Here is a 25,943-nt window from a genome sequence, read left to right as displayed (position 1 = left end):
GATCGCCACCCCCGCCGCAGCCGGAGCTGGGGACCAGGCTCCCCCTTCCCCGCCGGGGCAGGATGGAGAGGAGCCCTAGCGCTGACGGTACGGCACTGCCAGCGGGGCCGGGGTCCTGCCCTCACACCCTGAGGGCCTCGGGGACACGGAGCTCTCGTGGAGCCCCGGCGGCCGCCGCACAAAGTTACACCCACATGAGTCACACCTCCTGAAAGACCCTCGGGCTTGAGACTGAGGGGCCTGAGAGGGTGGAAACCCTAAGATCTGGTGATATTTTGGACTTCTACCCCTAGGTCCTGCACCAGTCATAGGGGATATGGAAGTGAAAATAGAACGGTAGCGTTGGTGTGCTCCAGCCTCCAAGAGGGGCATAGCTACTACACCCAGAATTTGGCTTTGTTAAAATAGTAATGGACTTCCCAGAATCGTGATTAAAAGTGACCCGTGGTCCCTAAATATAATAGTAAGGAATTGGCTATTCAGCAGATTTATCTGGGGTGTAATGAAACCTTTCTTGTCTTCCACCAGCAGACTGATAGTTTTACCCTGTCTAAGCCAGTGAACCCCAGACTGCAGCCCCCTCTTAATGTTCTTTTATTGCCTTTTTACTGCTCCCTGCAAGGCAAAGGGATGGTTCAGTGCCTGGAAAGACAACAGGGTTCAGGAGTCAGGGTAGTCTCACTCTAAATAATTTAATTACTTCTCCCTTCCCTGGTCCACGGTTATTATTTATCATCTGACACAGTTAAGTAAGACATATAGTTTTTCAAGAGGGTGAAAAATCTTAGGGGCAAATAAAAATTAAAAGGCTGTAAAAGAAAAGGCAAAGGCGAACCATGCACTCACTGTCATACCCATAAATGTGCTAGTAAATGCAATAGTGGAGTCCAATTTTATTGCCACAAGGCTTATGTTTCTGATTTCCATTCTGCTTCCTCTCCCAAAGTTTGTGTGTTTTATCAAGTTGTTTTCCTTCGTTGTCACAGAGACAATCAGGCTACCAAGCAACTGCTGCACTCATCTAGATCTTCCGATATTCATTACACTGTGTTTGGATAAAAATGAATTAAGAAAGTTGTTTTTGGTTTGGTTTGGTTTTTTTTTTTTTTTGTTAAAAGTTGGCTTTTTAATTGCACACAAAGAAGATAATACCATTAGACTTTATTTCTAAACTATAAAGCACTACAGCAAAACAAACTCTCACTTGCAGGAGCCTGATCTTCTCAGCTCTTTAATTATGTTTGTCTCAACTCTTTGGCTTTTGGCAAATACAAACTATTCTAAATCTATTACCCGCTGAAGCTACTGACGGTGTTGCAAAGCAACAAACAAAACCAGTCTGCTGCCTTCTGGGAGCTTAACAGCCCTGATAGGCGACTTCTTTGTTTTTAAGCCACTTATACAGCACTGATAGAAGATAAAAACATAGATGACATCCCCAGAATATAATCAAATCCTTGCAATATGAAACTGATTGTTGTTACAAAGATAACACGTACCAGAAAGCAGACATTAGATGGTAATAATGCTAAGTGATTCTACAAATGTGCTGGTGCCCTGTGTTCTGTAGTGCAGGATTTTCAGGTAGATGGGTGTTTGCAACAGTCTCACACGTTAATCAAAAGGTGGATTGAGTGTGAATGTAAAAGATGCAGCTGATTTCAGTTGTTGGTAGGCTGCATTTTAAGCTCTCCCATGATCGAATCTACTGTAGACAGCATTGACTCCTCAAAAAAAATGGACTCATAAAATGTGAGCTAATTATAAAGTTGCCTTTAGAAACAAGAAATATATGAGAACTGAAAAGGCATAGGAAATAAATTATTAGGCATATGCTGGAAGTATAGAGAATGACATTTTACCTTGGAACTTTGAAATATATTTATTAGAAAAAGTGCCCATTTAGGGGTTTCAGAATAGAAGTTCACCACCTGAAGTATAAGAACTTAAAACACTAGAGGTTGGTATGAGAGATCCAAGTTAGGACAGCATCATAAGGCTAGACAATGCTTCTGAAATGTTTGCATGTGAGCAGAAGCAAATCTCAGAATAATCATGCAGGTAGATATTTTTGTTCATTTTGGTAAGGCTCATATTTTATAAATTACTTTTTCCATTTTACTATGGAAGCAAAATGTAAGTCTGGGCTCCTTTATTTCTTCTCTTGTTACAGATTACATAAATTGTGTGGCTCTTCCCTGATGCTCCATAAATGGCCACTGGTAAGTTGTGTTTATACAGGAGTGTGTATTCTCTAAGTGCTAGCAGACAAAAAACAGCTAAAAAAGGTTTTGTTTCCACTAGGGTTTTATCTGATACTGTTTAATCAATTTAAGATCTTATCTCCTGCTGCAATGAGAACAAAGTCAGACTGAGTTTGGTTAAGCCTCTGAGTTTGCCCTATCTCCTTTTTTGTGTCTGACTAATATTGCCACTAGATACATCTTAAAAATGTAGTTCAACTCAAAAAGCTTGAAGAATAAACTGATTAAATGCCCCTGAACAAACCAAATTGAAATAGCATCAGATTATTGGAAACCAAATCCACACGATATTCATTAAACGGGTTTAGAACATGAAACAAAACCAAGGTAAAAATTGCTATTAAATCTGAATGAATTTGAAACCTTATACATCAGCTTTGTGCTTGTTCACAAGGTCATTCTGCTGTTTAAGCATATCCTCAGAGCATAAGTCCCCCAAGAATGTGTTGCTTATGCACTTAATTAATGGAATGAGAGTGCACTGAGCTCCTTAAGGGTCAGCACTGAAGGGGTGCTGTGTAAATGTAAGCACTACTCATTGCAGCTTGCAGCTTATGATGGAAATATTGCTTCCATCCATGTGTTTGATGGCTTATGCTGGTTCCTTTAGAAATTCTACCATACAGAGGGAGTCCTGGGACCACTTTGATGTTCGTTTGGAAATGTACATTCTGTTGACACAGGAGTTATTCACAGGGGTCATGAAATTATTCAGGACAGTAAATCTGGAAGTTTAGCCAGATCCCAGCAAATGACAATTTTCATAAGCACTTAAAAGCAAACATTACTTTTTGTTAGTTTTTCAACCTTAATCATTTCAAACAACAAACAGTATCAACTGTGTATTTCAGGAAACAGAATCAGTTCAAAAACAAATATAAGTGCACCTGTTTCTTTTCTTTGGTTAAAGCTGAGTGACTTTGTTTACAAAAACAAATTCACTGATCCTTTGCCTTTTGTTTTTACCTTCATCTTTCTATCATACAAATTTCTGCAGGAAGTGGTTTAAGCAGGGTAAGTGTGTGACACAGTACAGATGAGAGTGACTATAAGCACCAAAGTGCTATGCAATTAAAGGAGAAGGTCTAAATTTAGCTTTCTATATTTACCTTCCCCTGTTCCTAGCTCCATGTCTCCTCCTACTCCAGCCTTCAGCATTTAACTGGTGCTGGCACTTACCCAGCCCCCTCTGCAAGGCAGTTCTGCTCACTAAGCTGGCAGAAAACAATACCTTTATGAAGGTTGGTTTTTTACTATCAAAATCACAGAAGTACAAACATGGAATAAGCTAGGAGCAGAGGAGGAGGTAGTAGAAAATATCCCTTTAAGGAACAGAAACTGTGGAGTGTCTCTGTCTTTTCCAACTGCAGTCATTTAATACTCTGAAGACCAACATTAGTCCTTCTTTTATGGAAAACTTAGCTTCTATATACTAAAGGTTTTAAAAACAGATTGTAAAATGAGCTTTGACATCCCATCTCAATTTTATTTGTCCTGTCTGGTTCTGTTGCCTTTCAGGTGCCTTTTTCTTTTCACTGACTTATCTACTCTCACCAAAGTTTATTATTTGCTTGCACATATCTTTGTTGCACATTATTGCAAGCTGGTTTTGTTCAGTGCTGTCCATGCTGCAATGCAGAAGTGGGAATAGATGTCTTCTAAAACATGGACGAGTTTTCAAATGTTAACTTTGTTAGGAGGGCAAAAAACCACCAGCACAGATATGCCCATCTTCAGGTAAACTTCAAAGGTCCCTGGGAGTTTTTTATCACTATTTTGATTAATGCCACAAACATTGTATTTTAATTTTACATTTCTCTTAATCTTCTCTATTAAAAGGGGAATGAGCAGTACATAAAATTTTTCCCAGTCAATTTTGGGAGTTTATTTGGAAAAAATAGTCCCTTGTACATAATACTTGTTTTAAAACAGATGGTTTGTGTTTAATGTTTTAGACAATGAAATCATTCAGCTTTGAGACCCTACCATTTGATTATACAAATTGTTTTATCTATGTTGAATTACTTCATGAGCATCTGGCTATTTACTATTGAGAATGAATGAATCACAGTCTTTGTTTTCCTGGAAAACGACATGGGAGTTAGAATCATTGTTTCACAAGTCTTATAACACTGCAGGGATTTTTTAAGATTATGATCTTTGTCTATGTCTAATTTGAAGGCTGTTAAAAGTAATTATGTATAAAAGCAAACTAAGGAGGGTTTGTAGCTGTAAAAAATATCATCTTAAGGATAAGTTTTTTTTTTCTTGTTTCAGGTCCCAAATTAGCATGTGGGTACTATGATTGAAGAATATGAAGTCCTTAGTTATAATGTTTGTAACCAAGTTCAACAGCATTTAAATAAATTTCTTCTGGATGCGACAGTTTAAAGACATCTGTTGGGTTGGGTTAAGTAACTCTGGCCTTCGAATGCAACTGCTCAGACTTTCTTCAAAACAGCAAAGTTCCTCTCTGTTGTAGATTACCCTGTATTATTGTCAGTCCTTTGTTGATATATTTGTGGTACCTGTCTCTCTCTCTGTTTAAAAGCAGGAGTATTCTGAGATTCTGATCCTACTCAGCAGTAGTTGCATTGACACTCTGTTTGCAAGCAGCTGGTTACTAGAGGCTGAAGCCAATGTCATCATTTTGTTTGTGTTGTCATGCTGAGTCCAAACTTTGCCATTTAAATACAACCAGATGTTCCTTAGCAGAGCCATTTTGAATGCAGAATATTACAGTACAAGCCCATCAGTGCTGATCCCACTCTTCCACCTTTGCTTGTAGTGCACTCCTGTTACTTTTCTCTTAATTACTGAATTACCCTGAAACGTTTGTACAATACAAATAAATTTGGACCTTTAATAAAAGTTCTTTGCTATTTTATTTAGAGACCTTATAATAACTCAATACTTTACAGTGTAGGAACAGTTATTGGACAAACAGAAGTAAGGACAGCCTTTATTCCCTAAACTTTCAGATTTTTGGGGGATTCTGTAGTTGTATTTGATCCAAAAGTAGTTTTCCAAAAAATAATCTCAAAGACCTTTCTCTTCTGCACAGTGTGTGCTAACCAAACATGCCAATGCATGTTGATCTCATACATTTTGCCTCTAAGAGGAACAGTCTAGTGTGTACATGTGCTAAGAGTGACAAATAATTTCTAATTAGCAAGCTTTGTAAAAGAAAGAAAACCATGTTGTTTCACAAAATAAGATCAGAACACCTTTGAAGTTTTCACTCAAGTTCTTGCCCAAAGAACTCCATGTTCCATGAGCAAGATTTTCAGAATGTCTCACTATTTAAAAGTACACCTTAAGAACTGAGAGGTATAATATCTTAGTGCTAAAAGAACCTTTAAGAGTAGGGATTTATTGCCAGTCCATTTGCCTTTGCAGTAAATAGGATAGCTCTATTAATGGGTTTATTAATCTTTTGTCTGCCAGCATAGTTTTTCCAATTTCAAATCCATTCTTTGCTATTATTAGAAGGCATCCAGCCCTAAAATTAAAATTCTGGTTGACTTTGCTAACTTTTCAGAAATGATTTCTCAGCAGGCTATTTGTGAGTGTTTTGCACTTTGCTCCTTTGTTCCCCACTTGGCTCTTGATTACTTGGTGTGTACAGTGTCCCACAGAGCAAATCATAGTGGACTAATTAAGAGCTACCAAGAGTTTCTCAAGTTATGCAAGATCCCCAGAACTATGAAAAGCCTTTTCAGATTCCCAGTCACATACTGTGAAGTGCCATAAATCAAACTTTTGAAAACACTGAAAGCTGTGCTTCAGATACTTAGAGGTATACTTTACTTCCAGAAGAAAGGGCTTTTGTTAAAGTTTACTGCTAGATTTTTTAGTACTTTTTTTTTCTCAGCTGAAATCCCAAATCCCACAGGCTATAACATTCTGAATACCAGAAATGTTGATTTAATGACACATGATCACTTATTGGTGACATTGGTGAAATTTTAGTCTTTACTTTTACATGAGTCTGGAAGACTAAGTGAAGTGAGAGCAAACACTGGGCTTTACTGTTAGAGCTTTGGCAGGAGGATAAAGGAAACTAAACCTCATGTGTCACATTACACTCTGGAGGTCAGGGAGTTATTTTTACCTCAGTGTCACTACTGTGGCAAAATGTGGAACACCTCAGCTTAAGTGGAAACTATAGGAGATGGCCAAGTTATTTGTTGTGTCATCAGTGTCATCTCCTGAAACAAACCTTATGGCTGGAGTCCTGCAAATGTCCTCACCCCGCACATTGGTCACTTGGCCATGTAGGGTGCTCAGTGTCACACTCCATAAACAACTCTGTATTTGTCCTTACTACAAAGGACAAATTTTATTGCTGAAGTGTTGTATCATTGGGGAAATTGTTATTTTGTATTATTCTATGCTAGAATGACATACATTGTAGATAACCATGAGGCTGTGTCATTAAAACAAAACCCAAAGGTTCGGATTAGGTGGTTGTACTGAAACAATTGGGAGGCAGCTACACTGCATGCTGTTGGAGTTAAAACCAATGTATAGCATACAGTAAAATTACAGCTGTGAAATCCTGATAATTGCCTTTTATTTTGTTCCTTAAAAAGGCTTCCTTTGTCCAAGAAAAACACCTGTGATTAAATAGCCAGCTGCAAAAACAAACAAGAATAATCCTGTCTACATGCCCAAGCATATTTGAAGGCTCAAATGCTGAGTGCACTTTCCTTCTGCAGCTGTGTCTGTGCACAGTGACTGGGACAGTTCTTGGCACTGTTACAAGCAGGAGAGGCCAGGCCACAGGCTGGGTCCTCCTTCTGCTGCTACTGAAGATGGACATAAAGAACATTGAACAAGAAATGACAGCTTTCATTGATGGGATCTAATTTGGGTGAAGAAGCTGACAGTTACCATAAGATTTAAACCAAAATATTCTCAGACCGCCTAAGAATGCAGTGGACTTGGCAGCGTTAGGTTTATACTTAGACTCAGTGATCTTAAAGGTCTTTTCAATCTAAATGCTTCTCTGATTTTAAGAATTCATTAAATTGCTATATTGATATGCTAGTAAATGGAATACAGGAAAACATTCTTACTAAACACATCAAAATGCAATAGCTGAGGAGTTAAAATGCTATTATATATCCTACAGAAACTTAAATGTAACTTGAGTTTTGAAAGACATAATATAAACCAGCATCCAAATCTCTCCTCTCTTGTTCATGTCATGAATTCTCTAGGTAAGGGAGAGTTTTCTGTAAACAAATAAATCTGCAGGTTTGAATACCAGTACATGATCGATTGCAGTGGAGAGAAAAGGTTTTAGCCAGAGTTGCCAGACTGCATTTGAACCAGCTCTGCAGGAGTCAGAGCAGAAGGGAGGAGAGCAGAGCAATGCCTTGTTTTGCAGAAAGCCTCCCTGAGCTGAAATATTTCTTTGGCTGTAAATCTTTTAGTCTCATACAGTGTTTAATAAAACCTGTCCAAGACATGCAGTCTATCAGAAAAACAACTAAATTTCCCTATGAGCTCATACCCGTTCAGCACAAGTAACAACCTATTTTCTATTTTTTTTTCTGTTACTTTGTTTGCATTTTGATATTGTGTGTCATAACGGGTTCTTTTTTAATGTTTCTGTAAGGAGTTCTCTTTTAATGTTCCTGTGGTTTCATGTGAAAAGAGGGAAGAAAATACATGAGTGTGAAGTAGCTCTCTCAGCAAACATTTAATGGACAGGACAGAAATCTTGCTGGATAATGATTGCATTTTAATAAAAATGGAAACATTTTCATTTTATTTGAGAGAAGATGACCAACCATGATCTGCTGCAAAGCAAAAAATGTAGAAGAGCCTTCTTTTCTTTTAAGAATTCATAACAACACTGTAAAGGGTGGAAATAATCTCCAGGGCTCTTCAATTGAAGTTATCTTTATTCCATTGTCCCAACAGCTGACCTGATAACAGACTCATGCATTCACAGGTGGGTGTTAGTGGAGTGAATAGTGATTGAGTTACAGGCAGTTATAAATATCCATGTTATTTACCTCCAAGCAAAAACAAGTTAATTTTTCCCTTAAATCACTTCAAAAGTTTATAGCTTGCATAAGTAAACTGAACAGGCTGAGGGGAAAGGTTTAGTAAATCTCTGCTGTTTGCATTAATTTTGTTAACTAAAGAACTCTTGATCAGGTAAGAGAAAGTTCCATGAATATTGCTAATTTCTCTGGGTATGGGGAAGGAGCCTGTCTTCATGAAGGCCTTTAAATCCTTTTTAAGCCCCTGCTTGAAAGCCAGTCCAGATTGACAAACCACAAGAACAAACCCTTCCCTGGTTTTCCTCACTGCATATTCAGTGCCTCTGCTCCAGACTCTTTTGTGTGCCCTTCATCTCCTGTTTGCTAGACCAAACACACACAATTTTATCAGCTTGTCCCTAACAATAGGTGTTGAGATACTTTGGCATGTTGCCACATTTTAAGGGCTAAGTTCTTATTCTAAATTACTGCCATCTAATTCATCCTGGTTGAAGGAGTCCAGAAGTTCTTTAACTGATTCATGTCTTCTCTGAAAGAAGAAAGGTCATTCTTAAAGCCCAGGGGAAATGGCAGTTTGAGGCTACAGATTTCTATAACATTACGTGGCATGTATTCTTGGCAAAGAGAAATAAAGGCAGGAAATAAAATGCTGATCACGAATTGTATCAGCACAAGAGCTGGAAATACTCTCTAAGCTTCTGATCTACCTTTTTGCTGGGGTTAAGCAAAATGCTTGCAATTAATATGTTCTTGCAGCTGTGCTGAATTTAATGTTGCCCAATGAAATCACTAAATATGTTCTTCTCAGACCTTGTCAGGTAGTTTAATTTATGGTGGATTTACCTTCAAAATCCAGGAGTTTTGTTTAACTCAGCTGACATACCATCTGTCAAGTCAACCATGTGCTCAGTTAAGGGAATGCAGTTGCAGGCAGGCAATGAAGGAATTGCTTCTCTAGAAAAGGAACAAAATCAAACTGTGCTAGGGCCTTTTGAGCACCAGGAAAGTATTTTGCAAAGCGGGGGAGGGCCAGGCAAGGCTGTGTGCAGGAAAAGAATGAAAGGGAATATAGTCCAAGGCAAGATTTCCTGAGGCATAAAAGACCCCAGTGATCCTGGAGACAATATGTATTACTGGAGGAGAGCATAGTTAATAGCTCTATAGCTCTGAAATCAGTAAATAGCAATAAAGAAATCTAAATTTCCTATGCCTGTCTTGATGATCTTTGGGTCCTTCCCTAACATACCAGGCCCACACGTATTTATCTATGCACTTAACCTTCCATAAAAATCTTCACATTTGGTGCTCAAGTGACTAAGCCTGGGCAAGCATGAGAATTTTACAAGGTTATGTAGAACTCGGACTTGAAACAATAAAATAAGAACCCTTGAGTTTTAGCATGTTTTCATTAGTGCTTTAGGTTTTGTGCATTTTAGACTACTCATGTGGTGTAAAATTCTTATGTATATGTTAGCAGTCCATTAATTAATTTTTTACAATTTTGTAGATTAGTATTTTATGAATATGCACTTGTTATCTTCCTCTGATGTTCTCTGGAACTGTTTTTAACAGGCACTGGTAAGAACATTTGAGTAGTATTTATAGCTTTGTTTGCCTTGCTCTCTACTGGAAGGACTAATCTCTTAAACATTTCATTCCAGCACCTCTGATTAATTTTCCACAAATCAACTTCAAACAAATTCTATTGCAGACATTCTTACACTGCAGAAACTATCTCATCTCAGATAAAAGTATGGTATAGTTAGGACAAAGGGCAAGGGACACTCATCTTTTTGCAAATCAGCAAAAGATAGCTACCAAAAGATTGCAACCAGTTGCAATCAAGAATAAAATTGCATTTCAATACATCAGAAAAATAAACATCTACCTACTCTATACCCCATTCCTTTAATAAATCTAAATAGCTTCATAAAATTTGTACAGCTTGTCATTTTTAATGACTATTAATTCTTTTCTGAGTAACTGCAACAGAGTCTTACTAATCAGTTTATATTATCAGTCCTGGAGTGACTTGGTTTTATTATTCTCCTTGCTGTTTTCTAGAGATACCCAGGTTTCAGATTTCCTTCCTGCAACTCCAGTTGTTCCTCACAAATAACAGTTTGATTTTTCTGTCTTTACTCCTGCTCAGTGCCATTTATTCTACATTGTTTCATAATATCAAGGTAACTGGAGAAAACAGAGGTGAGGACCACAGAAATCTTAGCTAATGGACAAGCTTGGGCAGGAACAAAACACCATAAGCTTTCAGCAGTTTGATATTTCATAGCAGTGATCAACATGAGACATTTGTAACAGCTCACACTACAGACCTTGCAAGAGTATGTATTTTTGGTGAGAAAAAATGCTGCTAGTTTCAGGTCACTGCATTTAGTTTGGTAGCAAACCTTTTTGTATCAACAACAGTTTCATTTCAACAAATGTGTACCATCCCTTGAAAAATACCACACTGGAAAAGCAGACAGCTTGTGCTCCCACTGTTTTGATGCCAGTTCTTCTATCAACAGTTAAGACTGGGCTTAGGTTTGGCATCAGATTTTATTCTCAAGTAGGCAGCTGCTTCTAGAAAAGAGCCAAAACCGTTTCTGTGTCCAAACCACAATGACAAAAATTCAGCATAGCCTGCCAGCCAGCATATCTTTCACAGGAGTGTAAAGTGTCCAGCAGAACAACTAAATGGAATGATTTTGTAAGCTGCTATTAAGTTTCAACAGTATTGCTAGTTTCTCTTTTAAAGGTCTGTAACTATTTCCTGCAGGTGAATGTTTATCTGTTTTACTGAGTATCTTATGCCTTCTAAAGAGGCAAAACACCATGACAGCAGTTCCTTTCCTCACAAGCAAGACATCCCTTTTTAGCAAACTGTTGAAATTTCCCATTTAAAGTGTAGATTTTAAAGTGAAAAAAAATTCAACAGTGAAAAAGATATTTAGCTCCTTTAATAAGCAAAACTATTGTCAACATATTCTGATAGACATTGCCTTGAATTAAAATATTGTTACAATTAAAAGCAGTCTCAAAGTTCAATGAAGTTATGTGAAAAAATAAAAAGTTTATGGTTGCAGCAGCATCATAGCTGGAAACTTTGATGTAACATGCCTTATTTGTTAACTGTGCCCAGACCACACATCATTACTGCATTTGCAATCAGCCAAATGACTGAATTCAATGAGAAATTTGAAACTGCAGAGAGAACAAAAGCAACATAGGGAAACAAATAACGTGGTTTTGTATTTTAAATACCTGTAGATGGTATAACAAGTTCTCATGTTAATCTGGTGCCATGAAGCTTGAAGAGACCTCACTGGGCCTTTAAAAATATATCATTATTTTCATTATAAAGAAAGTAATCTTATTATTTCTCTTTCAAATGCTGGTTTTTGCTGGGATGGAGTTAATTTTCTCCATAGGAGCTAGTATGGGGCTGTATTTTGAATTTGTACTGAAAACAGTGTTGACAATTCAGGGATGTTTTGTTATTGCTGGGCAGAGCTCACACAGAGCCAAGGCCTTTCTGCCCCTCACCCCACCAGGGAGGAGGCTGGGGTTGCACAAGGGGCTGGGGGAGGATGAGCTGGTACAACTGACCACAGCTGGCCAAAGGGATGCTCCAGACCTTGTGGCATCAAGCTCAGCTAGGGGAGGAGGATGGGGAGGATGTTTGGAGTGATGGCATTTGTCTTCTTAAGTAACCATTACATGGGATGGAGCCCTGCTTTCCTGGAGATGGCTGGACACCTGCCTGCCCTTGGCAAGTGGTGAATTAATTCCACATTTTCCTTTGCTTGTGTGCAGCTTTTGCTTTACCTGATAAATTGTCTGGCTCTCAACGAACACGTTTTCTCACTTTACTGTTGTGTGGCATAGGTGTCTGTTGGGACAAATGTTCTTTTCAACATCCAGTGTGAGCTTGAGGGGTTCAAGGTAACAACAGATTTTACTGGAATGTGCTGGATCACATTTGTAGCTGCTGTTGCTGTTGATCTGTTGACAGACTCCTGTGCTTGCCATGGGACTTGTTTGCCTTCTGTCCATGAGTCTGGTGCTTGTTAGTAGCTGGGCTGTTGTTTTCACTGCCTGCTGTACCACTTATCATCTTCCTCCGCTGTGCCTGGGAACATTCTGATAACAGCAATGTTTCTGGACAGACTGGAACTCCATGTGAACTCAAGTCAAAGGGTCCATGACCTGAGGATGAGTTCAGGCAGCAGCAGCAGGACATTCCAAAGCATCTGTGACCATGGGGGCCAGAGCTACAAAACCTCCCAGTGTTCCCAGGCTATCTCCATTAGAGCACAACCATGACAACAGTTCAGCAGAACAACCATTCAAAATGATCAGCTTTTGATTAAACCAGGCACCTCTTCTGCCTGGTTTAATTTTACATTTGTGCTGCAGACATGATTAGAGAGATACAGGGATGTAAAGTGTTAACATTTCTCCATTTAATGAGTACTCCAAGTCCCACATCTCTGAAGTACATATGTAAATACTGCTACATTTTCATATGACCATTTGTGAGGAAAATTAAGTCATTTATATGCATAATATAAAACTTCCAAGTCTTACTTAAGGCTCTACTGAAGAAATATTTCTTGATTCTCTGAAGCCTTTCACTGTAACAGCTGGCTCAGATATGAGTGCAGTGAAAGGCAGTCAATTTTTTTCTCCTCATCCAGTATTCTGTTATTCATTATCTTTATTTGGAAGTATTTATAAATAATCATTCTTCCATACTGTGACCTCCAAAAATTCATGTTTCATTTTCTTCCCTTCTAAAGAAAAAAATCAAGGAAATAAGGTGCCATCTCACTTGAACTCTGTTTGCTCTGGCACATATTGCACTTTTCCCATCTCTGAGGTCCAAATCAGCATTTGTTATACCACTCTTGGCAATTTCTGTTGGCAGCAGTTGACTCGACCTTTTAATCCAGTTAGCTTTTTCCACTACAGTACTCAAATAATGAGCTGTAGGAAGAATTGCCTTTGGTCCATGGGTTGTGAGACACCAACATGAATCTTTGCCATCACAAATTCCTAGAGCTCAGATGCCTACAGCAGACCACGAAGAAAAACCCAGTCACAACAACAGCCTGTTTACCTTGGCAGGACAGCCTGGGCGTGAATGACTTGTCCCAGAGGACTGGATCTGTTCGCTGCCAGTGCAGAGAGTGCAGCCTGTGCTGCCCTCTCGCCGAGGCACAGGCAGGTGTCTAGCAGGGCGCGGGCGCGCGCGGTCACCGTGGGCTGGGCACTGATGCTCTCGTAGTCCCCGCGGGACAGGGCCTGCTGTGAGCGCAGCGCGTCCAGCGCGTGGTTCAGCAGCCCTTCGGTCATGCAGCTCAGGATGCTCTGCCTCTGGCAGGCCAGGATTTGACAGCAGCTGCCTTTGCTGCAAGGACCTTGAGTGAAAAGGAAAACAAAATGAGATAAACCAAGTGGTTTTTTCATGCAGAAATTGTTAGCAAGTGATAGCATTGACACCAGAAATACAAACTCAGCCGAGGAAGGAAGGAGGAGGAGTTAGTTTGTTTGCAGTCTATGTTTGCAACTAGTCCAAAAGTATTTTCATCTCACGTTTGAAACTCAGGAAGACCAGATTACAGCAAAAAAGTGTTTCTAAACCTCTGGGTGCTCAGATTGTGTGAGGGGAGAAGATTTTCAAGTCATGCCCTATTCATCTGTATTTAACTTTATGCAAAGCACCTTGGCTGGACACAGATGAGAAAACTTTCTCCTATAAAGGTGGAAGGACAGGTACCAGGTACTTCAAGGTAGCAGGAGAGTTTCAAACATGTAATGTGAAACTAGGAAAATGAATATAGATCAAAGCCAAACTAATGTGAAAAGCAAGACTCTTGATAAAATGCCTGAGAGCTTTGGGTTCTGCCTCTTTTCATGGGGTGATTAGAATACCTAGTGCTGAAATTCGGGTTTTTAGTGTACAGTAAATACCATACACCAAGAGAAACTTAATAACCAAAAGTTGTGTTGCTTTGGAGAGCATGCTTCTGTCATTCTGATTTCTGAGTGTTGGCAGGAGAGTTCTGTGATGAACTTTTCCTGCATGGTCTAGTCTGTTGATTTATCCAGAAATTATGTAATCACTAAATTGCCATGGAGAAGGACAGCCAGCTAAGTTGAGAATTGTTTTAGGCCAGTTTGCAAAAAGTTAGCATAAAAACCTCACAAAGCTTCACCCACAGGCAAAGAATCTGCCTCTGTTCTGGAGGAAGACCTGAGATGATGTCAGGGGATGAAGGGTCCCCTATCACCTGTTTCTGTAGTCAATAGCTACTTTTGCAGAGGTAGGCAATACACAGCTTATGATTGCAAAAGAATATTCCAGACCTAAACATCTAATGTATTTCACATTAATGTGTGCTGTGTTTTTTGTATTTTTATCATGGTCTTTTCAGAACCATTCTCAGCCTCACTGTTGTCCTAAAATAAAACAAACCAATGTTCTCAGTGGTCAGTGCCTGAACTTCTGAGAAAAGAGGAGCAGCTATACACAAATAGAGAGACATTTGTATCAAGTTAGAATCAGTTATTACCCTGAATACCTGAAAATGTTTCTCCAATGTTTCCTCCAAATTTTAAACAATTTAAACACTGAGGTGTGGCCAAGGTGAGTACTGCCAGCTCAAAGTGGCAATGGTGCCTTACCTGTCACTGCTTGTCCCAGGTGCATTGGTTGTGGTCTGTGCTGAAGAGCCACTGCTGGGGATTTATGCTGACTGCTCTCTTTGCCTGCAGTTGAGCCAGATGAAGGATTTGTGCAAAAGGAGCTTGGTTTTCTTCTCTCAGAGCCTGGGTGATGTAGAAAAAGGTGAAGATGAGCATGATTAGACCTTTGAATTGAACAACAAGAAATTACACATATATCAGCCACTGCAGGACACAGGAACTGGCTCTTGTTAATACATCATTATAAAAAAAATGGCATTTATTACTACACACATCTGGCTTTTCTGTCTGTAGGCACTTGTTATTGAAGTTGTGGAACATTTTATTCTGTCCATAAGTCTGATGGCTATTGATCACAACTGAAGTGCTTGGAAATGCAGATGTTGCTATGGGTGAATTGACTTCTGATGTCTCAGTTTTTGTACCTGAGGCCATGAGAAATACAGGCTGTCTGTTCTTGACACAAATTTAAACAGGACAAATCCACATTGGAAAGGTAAATAAAATTACCCATATTGGAACAGTGATTATCAGGAATTATTCATATGTTCCTGGCAACATTGCCTTTTTAAAAATATCTCCGGATAAGATAAAGATTTTAAAGGTATCTACATTTCTTAGCAGATTACAAAAAAACCCCACAAAGCTGGTGGCACAAAGCAGCCTGATTCACTCAGTAGTCAAAAAAAAAATTAGTACTTTTTTGGTTTTGTTTGGTTTTGTTTTTTCGTTCTATACATCTAAGCGGAAAGTTTTGTGGTGTCTCTGGTTTCTTGCAGTGAATTCATGCTTCAGATGATACCAGTAGAGAGCACAGCTCTAAGAAGTGACAATTTTACATGAAAAATTTCTATATACTAGTAATATTTGTCTTTTTCTTGTAACAGCTGGAGCTGAATATAATTCAAGACAGTGACCTTTGGTTGCATTCTGTGGGGTAGTACTTGACACACCAATCTCAATATTATCTCTTCCTGCTGTATTTGCACTGCTATCAGGTAGAACAGTTGATAAGCTTGGCACTGCAAGAGGAATTTTCTTGCTGATTAAGCGATTGCCTTTTTGTGGACAGATGATCTAAAAGAGATCAAAATAGAGAAGAGTTATCTTCTTGGCAACTTTTGTTCCAAAACCTTTTCTAAACAGGAGAGGTTCAAAACAAACCCTAAGAGGAGGAGGTTGTTTCTGCAAGAGCAATGTCAGAGTGAGCTGCCTGGAACAAGGTAAAGCACTGGGGTTTGTTGGATGGAGTTATCCTGGCCAGGAACATTTTGCCCAAGTGCATTGCACAGTGTCAGGGCTGTCAGGAGGAATGAGCAGCTGATGAAATAGTCTGGAGCCTCCTGTGCCCCAAACTGACCTGTGAATTGCAGGTGCCTCTCTGCAGGGTGAAGGTCTCGGAGCCTTTGCATGCGTTCAGCGCTCTCTCCTGGAAGAAGAAAGCCACAGTAACTGCAGGGAGTGGATGTGGTTTGTGCCATCCACAGCTCTCAGGAGCAACAGTTCATAGCAACATAACTTCTACTGGCAACATGTGTTGTACTGCTAGGTACACTCAATGGACAGGACAGAGTGAACAGCCATGGAATCTGACAAAATTCTGCCCTGTTACTCTTTCCAGTGTTTCACATTTATTTAAAACCCAGTGTTGAATCATAAGCTTGTATTGAGACAGACTGGGCTAGCTAGAGCACGTTTGTCTTTAAGTAGCCAAACAGCATGGCCATCCTGTGTTCAGTGTGCCAAACTGTCTGCAGTAAGGATGTGTCAATACTTGAAACTTTTTTTCCAATTTGTACATCCACAGCAGAACTGCTAAACTATGTTTTTAGATTTTATACTTCAACAGTTGTGAATCAATTTCCCAGAAACTTCAATATCATTTTCAGAGTAATTTTGGACTTATCAGTTCAGTTGTTTGAACAATAAATGATGATCACTAATAAAATAAATCTTCACAATCTAACAAAAATAAAACCTTGCTCAAGGGAGATTGAAGCATTAAATCATGGAGTATTTGGCGGTACAATCTTAAATAAACTTCAACAGTGGTAAGAATTACTTTGACTCTAACTATGCCACCTTTAAAACATTGATCAAGGCTGTTCTATAAGCCCAGAACGTGATTGCAACATATAGAAATAGTCCTGCATGCATCAACATCCACAACACTCAGCAACGAAACCATCAACACAGCATGGGTTGTGTAACTCCAGCAGAATCCTTGTCCAAGAGCCAAAACATGTCAGTGTTTTCCCCCAGTGAAACCAACTAGGATGCAGCTCTGCTCGTGGCAGTCCCATTTGTGCCAGAGCTGCCATGGCAGATGTGGAGTTACCTCCATCCCTCAGTCCTTGGTTGTTCCCCTTCCCCTCCTGTGGAATTAGAGAGCCCTGAGACCCTGGGATGAGCAGGGCCTGAAAGCCTGGCAGTTTAGAAGCAGTGAAGGGTGCAGAGCAGTGCTGTTACTGATATTGCTCCAGGTACCAATGCTGTTCAGGTTTTGAACTAAATGCTTTCTAACCAGTAGTAGAAAAAAACTGTCCTTGGTTCTAGTCCTAATCTGCAGTACTGGGCTGATGTTTGCTCTCACTCACATGGGTTTGCCAGTCTGACTCCAGGTGGTGACAAGAAAGAATTGTATTTTTCAAATAGCAGGTAGCAATTGACTAATATTCCAGAGAACCTCACAATATATATTCTACAATTTCTGAATGAACCTGAAGTGCCAAAGGGAACTCTCCAGCTCTCTGGCATGACCAATAAAACAATCAAGACAAAACCTTCACTGGTTTTGGGTCAGAAAGATTGCAATTGAATGAATAATGTTGTAGGAGAACAAGAAATTCTGCACTGACCTTTGCATCCATCAAATTGTAGATTGCTGCAGAAATTGCCTCCTTATTTATACTAGTCAAAACTCCATTTAGAAGGTGTACACATTCTGCAGGGGTAATAAAGCATTTTAAATACCACATTGTGTATGAAAGCATGTATACATTTAGGCATCATCATATTGCAACTAACTTTAATATTATATTGAGAAAATGGATGAAATAGAGGAAATTAGTTTAATACAACTTCCACCTCATACTTTATAGTAAACAAAATGTTGGAGAAAAATAAGTCAATTTCTGGTAGGAAGCTTCAGTTAGAGGAAACATCAAAGATGATCTAAAGACCATTTCCACTTCAGTTGTTCGGAGTGCTAAAGCAATGTTCCTATAAAGACTCTCTCCATTACAGATCTTGTACAGAAGGAAATCCTGAATGTTACCTGCAGTGTGTGGTCTATAATCTGGTTCTTGATGCCAGCACAGAGCAATGAGGTGCAGCAGTCTGTTCCTCTCAGGCAAATTGCTTGGTATGAACTTTTCTGAAATGGCTGGCCGCAAACTGCTGCAGATTCCTCTCAAAACATCAAGCAGGGTTCCTTGACCTGCAATGTAAATGAAAATATCACTGCCAAAAAATATTAAAGACCTCTTAAAATGACATTCAATATATTGTGTATTTTAAAACAAAGACTGTTTTTTTAAAAGGAAAAATATATTTATGCTCTTGGAAGTAGATATGCTAGCCTTTAACATTAGCTATAGCTGCTTATTGCAACAGGACTTCATCTTTCAGGATGAAGAACTCTGTCCAATATTGAGTCACAAATGGTTATGTAAACTTGTACTGTAAACTACATGCACAGATTCCTCAGGAATACATGCTATTATTGTAAGCAGAGTTTTATATAAGGTCTTACACTTGCATTACAAGAACAGAGCAAAATAACTGTTAAAAAAAGAAATCTACTTTGAGCAGCCTCAAGATGGCAGCCATAAGCTGTATGGGTATTTAGATGTTATTCCATGCAGTATTTTTTGAAGGTCCTCAGTAAAATGCAGGGGTCCTTCAATCAGTTTTGCCATGAAGAATGAAGCCCATAGCAAAGAAGCCCTTACTGATCTCCACTTCCATGAAACAAGGATTGATCCTAGACAGTGACAATTATTATATGATGCTTTGCAAACTAAGTTCTTTAAAACTGCTCACACTTTCATCTAAGAAAGTAAGATTCCCTGCTTCCTTGAGATAATTCATCATGAACTGACATTTCTGGATTGGTATTTGAAACTCACGGCAACTGTAAAAATGAGTATTATGCTCATTCAATTAGCAACTTGTCACTGATTTTAAAATTCCAGCTGACAAGTATGAAGCGATATTCCTTCTCACTGATCCATGGAAAACCCAACTCAGTGGCAGTGCTTCAGCAAGCACAGATTGATGATACTAGTGCGGGAAGAAGCTCTGCCTTTTCCCTTCAGAAAGGGCAGCTTCTTTGGAAACATACAGAATTTAGTGAGGAATTGTAAAATTTACATCCTCTAATGTGAAGCTTTGTGCTGTAACAGTAAGAGAAGGCAAAGGGACATCTGAAAAGATAGTGTTTTTATCAAAATTTCACTACAATAAGGGACTTTGTGGACAGCACAAAGTCTGACATGAAAAATAACTACCTTCAAAGGGTTTCTGTCTGCTGAGGCTCTCCCAACACAGGATTCCAAAACTGAAAAAAAACCCAAAACCAGCAAAACGGTGAAAGACCATTCATTAGTTTGCAATCTGTATCTACATTCTCAGTTTCAAAAGCAAGTTTATTGCTTTAAGAGAAAGGAGTTTTTCAAGACAAAGTCTATCCAAGTCTTTTCTAATTCAATGAGACCTTTTTTCAGTTCTCAATTGAGTTGTTCTTATAAAATCATCAAGTTAAGGGATTTTTATTGCTTAAATATGGGTTCAATTAGAATTACATTACATTACAAAATGGAGATACATGCCTTATCTCCATTTGATCTTTTGAATTTTGGAAGCTTCTCTTCTCCTTTCTCTATCATTATTGGTTTGTTCTCAGGTAATTTCAATATCAACTGGACTTTTCAGCAGGTACCAACAAACACATCAGTTAATGTACAAAAACTTGATTCTGATGCACTATGTTTCTATTTTCTTCAACAAATTTTGATGGGGCTCCTAATACCTTTTTACATTTCCAACATCCTAGGAGTAATTGCAGTGGGATCATAGATCTATACATATAACCCACAACTCAGATGCTACAAAATACAGTGATTTAACAAAAAGATCAAAAATCAGAGGCAGAAAAGAGGAGGCTGCTGAATGAGAAAAAACAGTCTACAGGTAAGTCAGAAGCAAAGCAACCAAAAGGGGAAGAGGCAGTTCTAGGATAAACATATCTGTTTATTTATATATCTTGCTTGTAAACTACAATCTTGTAGTGATTGCAGTAGTTAAAAGAGCCTCCTCTTTTGCCTTACTTTCACATAAAAATCTGGAAAGTATTCATGTAATGTATATACATGTAACAAGACATGTAACAAGACATACATGTAACTTAAATGTAATTTGTATTTCATGTATGACACAAATTTTTGCTTTTTCTGTTGCATTACTGTTTAGATGCACACAAATCTCATGCATCTGAGTCACATCTCAGCATCTTAAATGGGACACTATAGAGGGAAAGGTCTTATCTTTACCTGGGCCTGATCTAGGCACAAACAATTCTTTCTGAAACTAAGGCCAGCAACAGTTCACACTTATAAACTATGTGAGGCAGCTGTGAGGCTTTTAAATATATCTGAAAGTTTTGGCAGCTTTGCACTTTTAAAACATTTAGGTCCATTACATAAATATTTATATGACTGACTTTGGGAACAGTTGTTAACCTTGATATCTGATTCACCAAATATGGGAATTTAGAATCTAATTCACTGCTGTAATTGGCTTCATGCCATACTATCCTACTGCATTATGTATGTCTGGCATTTTTACTGTCATGTCTTTGAAGAGTTTTGCAGCATTGTAGAGTGCAGCATGGACTGGGTATGACGTGGCCTTAGAGACTCCATTCACCTGTAAATGTCACCTTCCTGGGAAGGGAGGCCTCCTTCAAGTATTTCAGGAGGAAGATACACTAAATCCTGGCAGTTTCTCTGCTGGCAGTTCTGCAGGTCTGACCTCAGCTGCTGTTTCCTCCAGTTGCTTAGGCCATAATCTGATATCTACGGAAATGAGAGCAAAAGTAATTTTAGTAACAATAAAACAAGTCTTGATATCAAATGTTGACTGTTGACATCAAGATATGCAACAATAGGATAATCACTGGATTTTATGGTAGTGGACTAAAAGTAGAAGCTCCTACCTTGGCTCTGTAGTGCACATCCAAAAGCACATTGGAAGGTTTGAGGCTGCAGTGGCAGAGAGCAGGTTCCAGGCTGTGAAGATGCTGCAGCCCTTCAGCCACATCTGACAGGATCCTTATGAGTAAGGGAAAGGGAACCTCTGGGTACAGCTGATGCTAAGTAATACAAAATACAGGGCTTGGTACTGTGAAGTTGTTGCTATTCCCATTTTCTTTTGACAACAAACAGAGCCACCATACAGAAACACAATGCAGAAACTGAAGAACAGATTGTGACTACTGTCCATAATTTACATGCTGATTGTTCTTTGATCTTGTAATTAATTTTATCACCTCTATGACATCTTTTATCTACCTCATGGATGAGGGATTGGAGGGATCCATTGTTCATCCATTCAGTCACTATCCCCACAAGTCCATGGCACTGGTAAATCCCAAGGAAAGGCAGGAGATGTTCAGACTCATAGTGTCTGACACTTGCTATGTCCTGAAGTAGCAACTTCCACTCCCTGTAAAAACAAATCAAGTCAGAGGCAGGTTAGACTGAAAGGAACTTCAGCAGGAGATGAGAGTGTAGGATGTGGAAATGAGAGAGAGCCCTATGGTTGAGCACAAGCTCAAACATATTTTTTTCTTTTTTAGTTTTTTTTAAATTGGTATTCTTTTACCAATAAACCCAATATCATATAATCTTCCAAACAATTGTAAGAATGTGAAGCAGTCATAATGTAGTGTGTTTTTTTTAATATAGAATGAAAGACCTCTGGATGCTTTAATATGAACATAAGAGCCAGCTTAAAGCAGGATTGAAGTGTGAAGGAGGAGAAAGCTGGAGTATATGAAATGCTAGGAATAAAAGAAAGATTTACCTTTACTGTTCCAAATAACTTGTATTCTTTTGCTATTAGTGACATCCCCTTCTGCAAGGAGATGATGTGTTTCCATGCACATCTCACTGTTGTGTAACCCTGGCTATTCTTCCCTCCTCCCATTTCCCCTGCTCTCATCTGTGCATGCTGATTTAGATGAAATTCAACTGAGGTCTCTTCAGGGACCTCTAGAAAAACAACACCTTAGCATACTGGCATTACTGCTCCAGGTTTGTAGACATTGTTCCAGTAGATTAATTATTGACTTCAGGATTAAGCTCTACTTCATTAAAAATTGTAAAAAACCATACAGCTTGTTTCTCAGTGAAATTGCCTCCAAGTTGCCTCTTGGCTGGTGAGGATTTCTAGGGATGGGGATGCGCTCAGGGATAGGTGATGCTGGATATGCCAGGATGTGTTGTGGCGCCAGCCCTGCAGGTGTGTGCTGCCCACCTGCCTGGTGGGTTGGACAGATAAGAGCCATACCTGCCTGTGGTGTCCTGGCTGCTCAGCAGCTTCACAGAGATGGGAGTGTTCCAGGAAATATGAAAGGATTTGAGTGCAAAGCCTGAGCCTGTCCTGATCAAGGTAAAGCTTTCCAAATCTTCCTGGGCCACCACAGGTAATGAATTGGCCATTTCTTGATGGCTGGCTTGGGGGAAAAATGTGGCAGAAAAGAAAAAAGTTTTAAGAAGTTTTTTTTGGTCACAATTACCAAAGCACAGTGAAGTTGCATCACCCCTTACTTCCCAAATAACAAATCCAACAGCCTTCCTTTCACCACTCTGTGTCAGACTTTCCTTACAAAGAGAGGAAAAAATGCACTAATTGCAAAGGAGTGTCTGGATCATAATTTGCCATCTGAAGATGCAAGGTGCTAATTATTTGCTCATCATTATTTCTATCTGATGCCTTTAAAATAGTAGACCAGTACTTATAATATGAAATGTGATTTTAACTTGATACTGAATTATGTAGACAACAAACTAGCATCTTACAGTTGCATATCAGGCAAATAATTTCTCCGCTTCTCATAAAAAAGGCAATTATTCAACAACTGATGTCAGCATGTTCTGCACCATTCTTGCATATCATCTTTAGTACATCATATGTAAATGCAAAAGCAAAGAAAAAGGAACATTTCCTGCTGTTGTGAGCTGTCAGAATTCTGCTAAATGGAGTTGTGTCTTTGTACCCAGTAATTTTTTTTTTTTTTTGTGGGCAGTGCAGTGTCTGTGCAGGACCTCTCCAGGGCCAGCTGCGCTTCTCAGACCCTTTGCATGGCATCAGATTAGAGACACCTTCTGCAAAGCCACACTGTGTTACTGCATGAGTAACCCTTCTAATTACATCTGTGAAGCTCCATTAGACTGGAGGTAGCCAAAAAGTGAGGGGTAAAGGAGGAAAGCAGGCAATCTGAGATAACAGACGGCATAAACCAGCTGGCACTGGTAAGGATCACTGCAGACCAGTGGTCAGTGAGTCAGAACTCCTGAAGCTGCAATATTCTCTTTGGGGTCCAGTAGACCAGGGCTAGAAAAGGGAACAGTGAGGGAACTGAATTGACTGTGAAGGATTCTTGAATGAGAATTGTGTCCTTTGAGGTGTGCGCTACAAAAAGAGCCTTTCTGCTGGGATGCAGAAGGGCTCAAAGCCCAGATAACTCTTTCTCCACAAGTAAAATAGAAACAAAATAATGAAGATAAATTTGCCTGTGATCTTCTAGTTCCTGAGCATTTTATTGTTGGTTTATCTCAGTCTTGTCCTGCAGACACATTCACAATATAAGCCCAGTTTTGCCTCTAACCACAATCAAAATGCAAAAAGCAGCAGCTCATTTACCAGTTGAGCTTTAACAATATTTGATTCTGGTAGGAAAGCACAGTTGAACTTTTTGCTTTTTTGTTAGATTATTGTAGTTTGAAAGCAATAACTGCCTTAGGTGCTTCTCTGAAGTGTCCTTAAGAGATAAGACTGACAGGTTAACAATTTCATAAAATTTGAAAAGGTTCCTCTGAAGGAAGATAATTTTCTAAATGAGGCATTTATTCCTTAAAGTTGCAAACAGACCACACAAATCTACCAATTCTGAATGTAAAGGAGGTTATAATGCTGGCAGAAGCAAAATTATGCTTCATTTTTATTCTATACAGCAATAAATAATAATTTAAATAGCCAAAAACATTTACTCAACTCCAACCATAGTGCAAGGAAGACCAAATAATGGTTTTACTACCTAAGCCATTCCTGAAAGTATTTATTTTTATTTAAAATGGAATCAAGTAATAATATAAACATTTTTAAAACTCTTGCTAACTGGCTTATTAGACAAAAATTAAAGCTAATCATCAGCTCCTATTTTGGATTTGCAAAATCTAATAAAACTGGTGATTTTTTTAAAGTCAAAACAGAAACCACTTCAATCTTTATTGTTACAAACCATGTCATGACACGCTAAGCACCATTCTCCCTGTGTCTCTACATCTTTGTACTGCAAGGTACCAAGACATTCTTTGAATAATTCTGCTATTTTGAATGCTTTTTCTCCCATATCTATTAAAAATCTCATTATCAACCCCCAAAATCAATATTCCAGAGGTCACCTATGCAAGGAAACAGCTTGCATTATTTTTTAGTAAGACACTGAAAGTCTCAGATAACTTTGCCATCCTTGCCCAGCTGTGCAGGTGGAGGCATGAAGAAGACTGCTATAAAGCCATTTATTTCAAGTTTCTAATTATAAGGTAATTTTTCAAAGTTAATTCATAGCAAAGACATTTCCTTACTATGAGAGAAAATACATTAATATACAGGTGTCTCAAGGCAAAAAACTGGAAATAAAAATCAACTTACCTCTGGAAATACTAACATAAAACTACTGAATGATGGAGTGAAACTGCTGTGACACCAAGTGCGAGCCGGCATTCAAAAGCAGCTCGGGATTTCCTGCCGGTGAGTCAGCTGGGCTGTTGATCTCTGCTTTATTGGCTGCCTGCAAACACTTCACATTTCCTGGTCGGATACACAAACTGTAACTCCTTAGTGACTGCAGATAAGAGCGATTACAGAAACAGAGGTTGGACAGCGGCTTCTTCCACATCAAAGAATACCAAGAGGGAAAGGTATATAGCAGTGTATAGAAGGTATAACAATAATATCATATTGAATACAGCCCAGGTACAGTATTATGTGGAGCTGTGCTCAGACTGTGCAGCTGATACTGATCTCTGCAGTGGGTCAAGCTGACAGCACGAGTTAAAAACCCTGTAAACTTTTTGAGCCAAGTTGCTCTTAAAACAGGAAATAAATGCTGGGTTTCTGGTAGGAGGGTGGGCAGGCACAGGGTGATGTTGTGTTACACAGAAGCCAGGTTCAATGGGCTGACAAACAGCCCTCCCAAAGAGGATGTAGGGGTTAGGGTGAAAGTCAAGATGGTCATGAGCCAGGAGTGTGCTCTTATTGCAAAAGGAGAAAATTACATGCTGGGCTGCATTAAATACAGTCAGGAAAGTGAGATAAGTCATGGTGCCTCAGTGCCCAGAAATGGTGAGGCTGCTGCTGAAATACTGGAATCAGCTTTAGGGCCCTCAGTTCAAAGAAAATGTTGACAAACTGGAGAGGACACAATGCACAGCCACCAGGATGGGGCACATTCCTCACCACAGAGGCTCAGAGCCTTGCTGAGGAGGTATCAGTCCCAAAGCTACTTCAAAGCCAGCTTTGAAGGACATGAGGACAAACTCTTCTCCATAGTGGCAGATAACCACCAGTGGCATAGGCAGGTGTCTTAACTTCAGAGCTTCAAGCCAGATGCTAGGAAAAAAAAAAATCACCAGGTGAGTAATGCAGTTCTTTATGGGCC

The 25,943-nt window shown here is 39.2% G+C and overlaps 1 protein-coding gene across 3 annotated transcripts; it reads right to left on the bottom strand.

Moving 5' to 3' along the window:
• Positions 1 to 11,222: 11,222 nt before the first annotated feature.
• Positions 11,223 to 25,245, bottom strand: LOC102061284 (receptor-interacting serine/threonine-protein kinase 2). Of its 3 annotated transcripts, none has more exons than XM_074551006.1 (12): positions 24,935 to 25,241; positions 22,568 to 22,729; positions 21,568 to 21,721; positions 21,213 to 21,368; positions 20,924 to 21,072; positions 19,507 to 19,556; positions 18,273 to 18,434; positions 17,854 to 17,939; positions 16,356 to 16,424; positions 15,913 to 16,072; positions 14,975 to 15,118; positions 11,223 to 13,707 (listed from the first exon to the last, which is right to left on the bottom strand). In XM_074551006.1, exons 2-12 carry the CDS (start codon positions 22,717 to 22,719, stop codon positions 13,403 to 13,405), a joined length of 1,587 nt encoding a protein of 528 aa, XP_074407107.1. In that variant the 5' UTR covers positions 22,720 to 22,729; positions 24,935 to 25,241; the 3' UTR covers positions 11,223 to 13,402. The 3 variants fall into 3 exon arrangements, with proteins under 3 accessions (XP_074407107.1, XP_026651519.2, XP_074407108.1); XM_026795718.2 differs by having other exon boundaries at positions 22,568 to 22,733; positions 24,935 to 25,238; XM_074551007.1 differs by lacking the exon at positions 22,568 to 22,729 and having other exon boundaries at positions 24,935 to 25,245.
• Between the last annotated feature and the right edge of the window lie 698 nt (positions 25,246 to 25,943).

Source organism: Zonotrichia albicollis, chromosome 13 (genome assembly GCF_047830755.1).
Source record: "Zonotrichia albicollis isolate bZonAlb1 chromosome 13, bZonAlb1.hap1, whole genome shotgun sequence".
Taxonomy (NCBI): Eukaryota; Metazoa; Chordata; class Aves; order Passeriformes; family Passerellidae; genus Zonotrichia; species Zonotrichia albicollis.
Note: the sequence above shows the minus strand (reverse complement) of the source record. Positions and strands in the feature narration are given on the sequence as shown.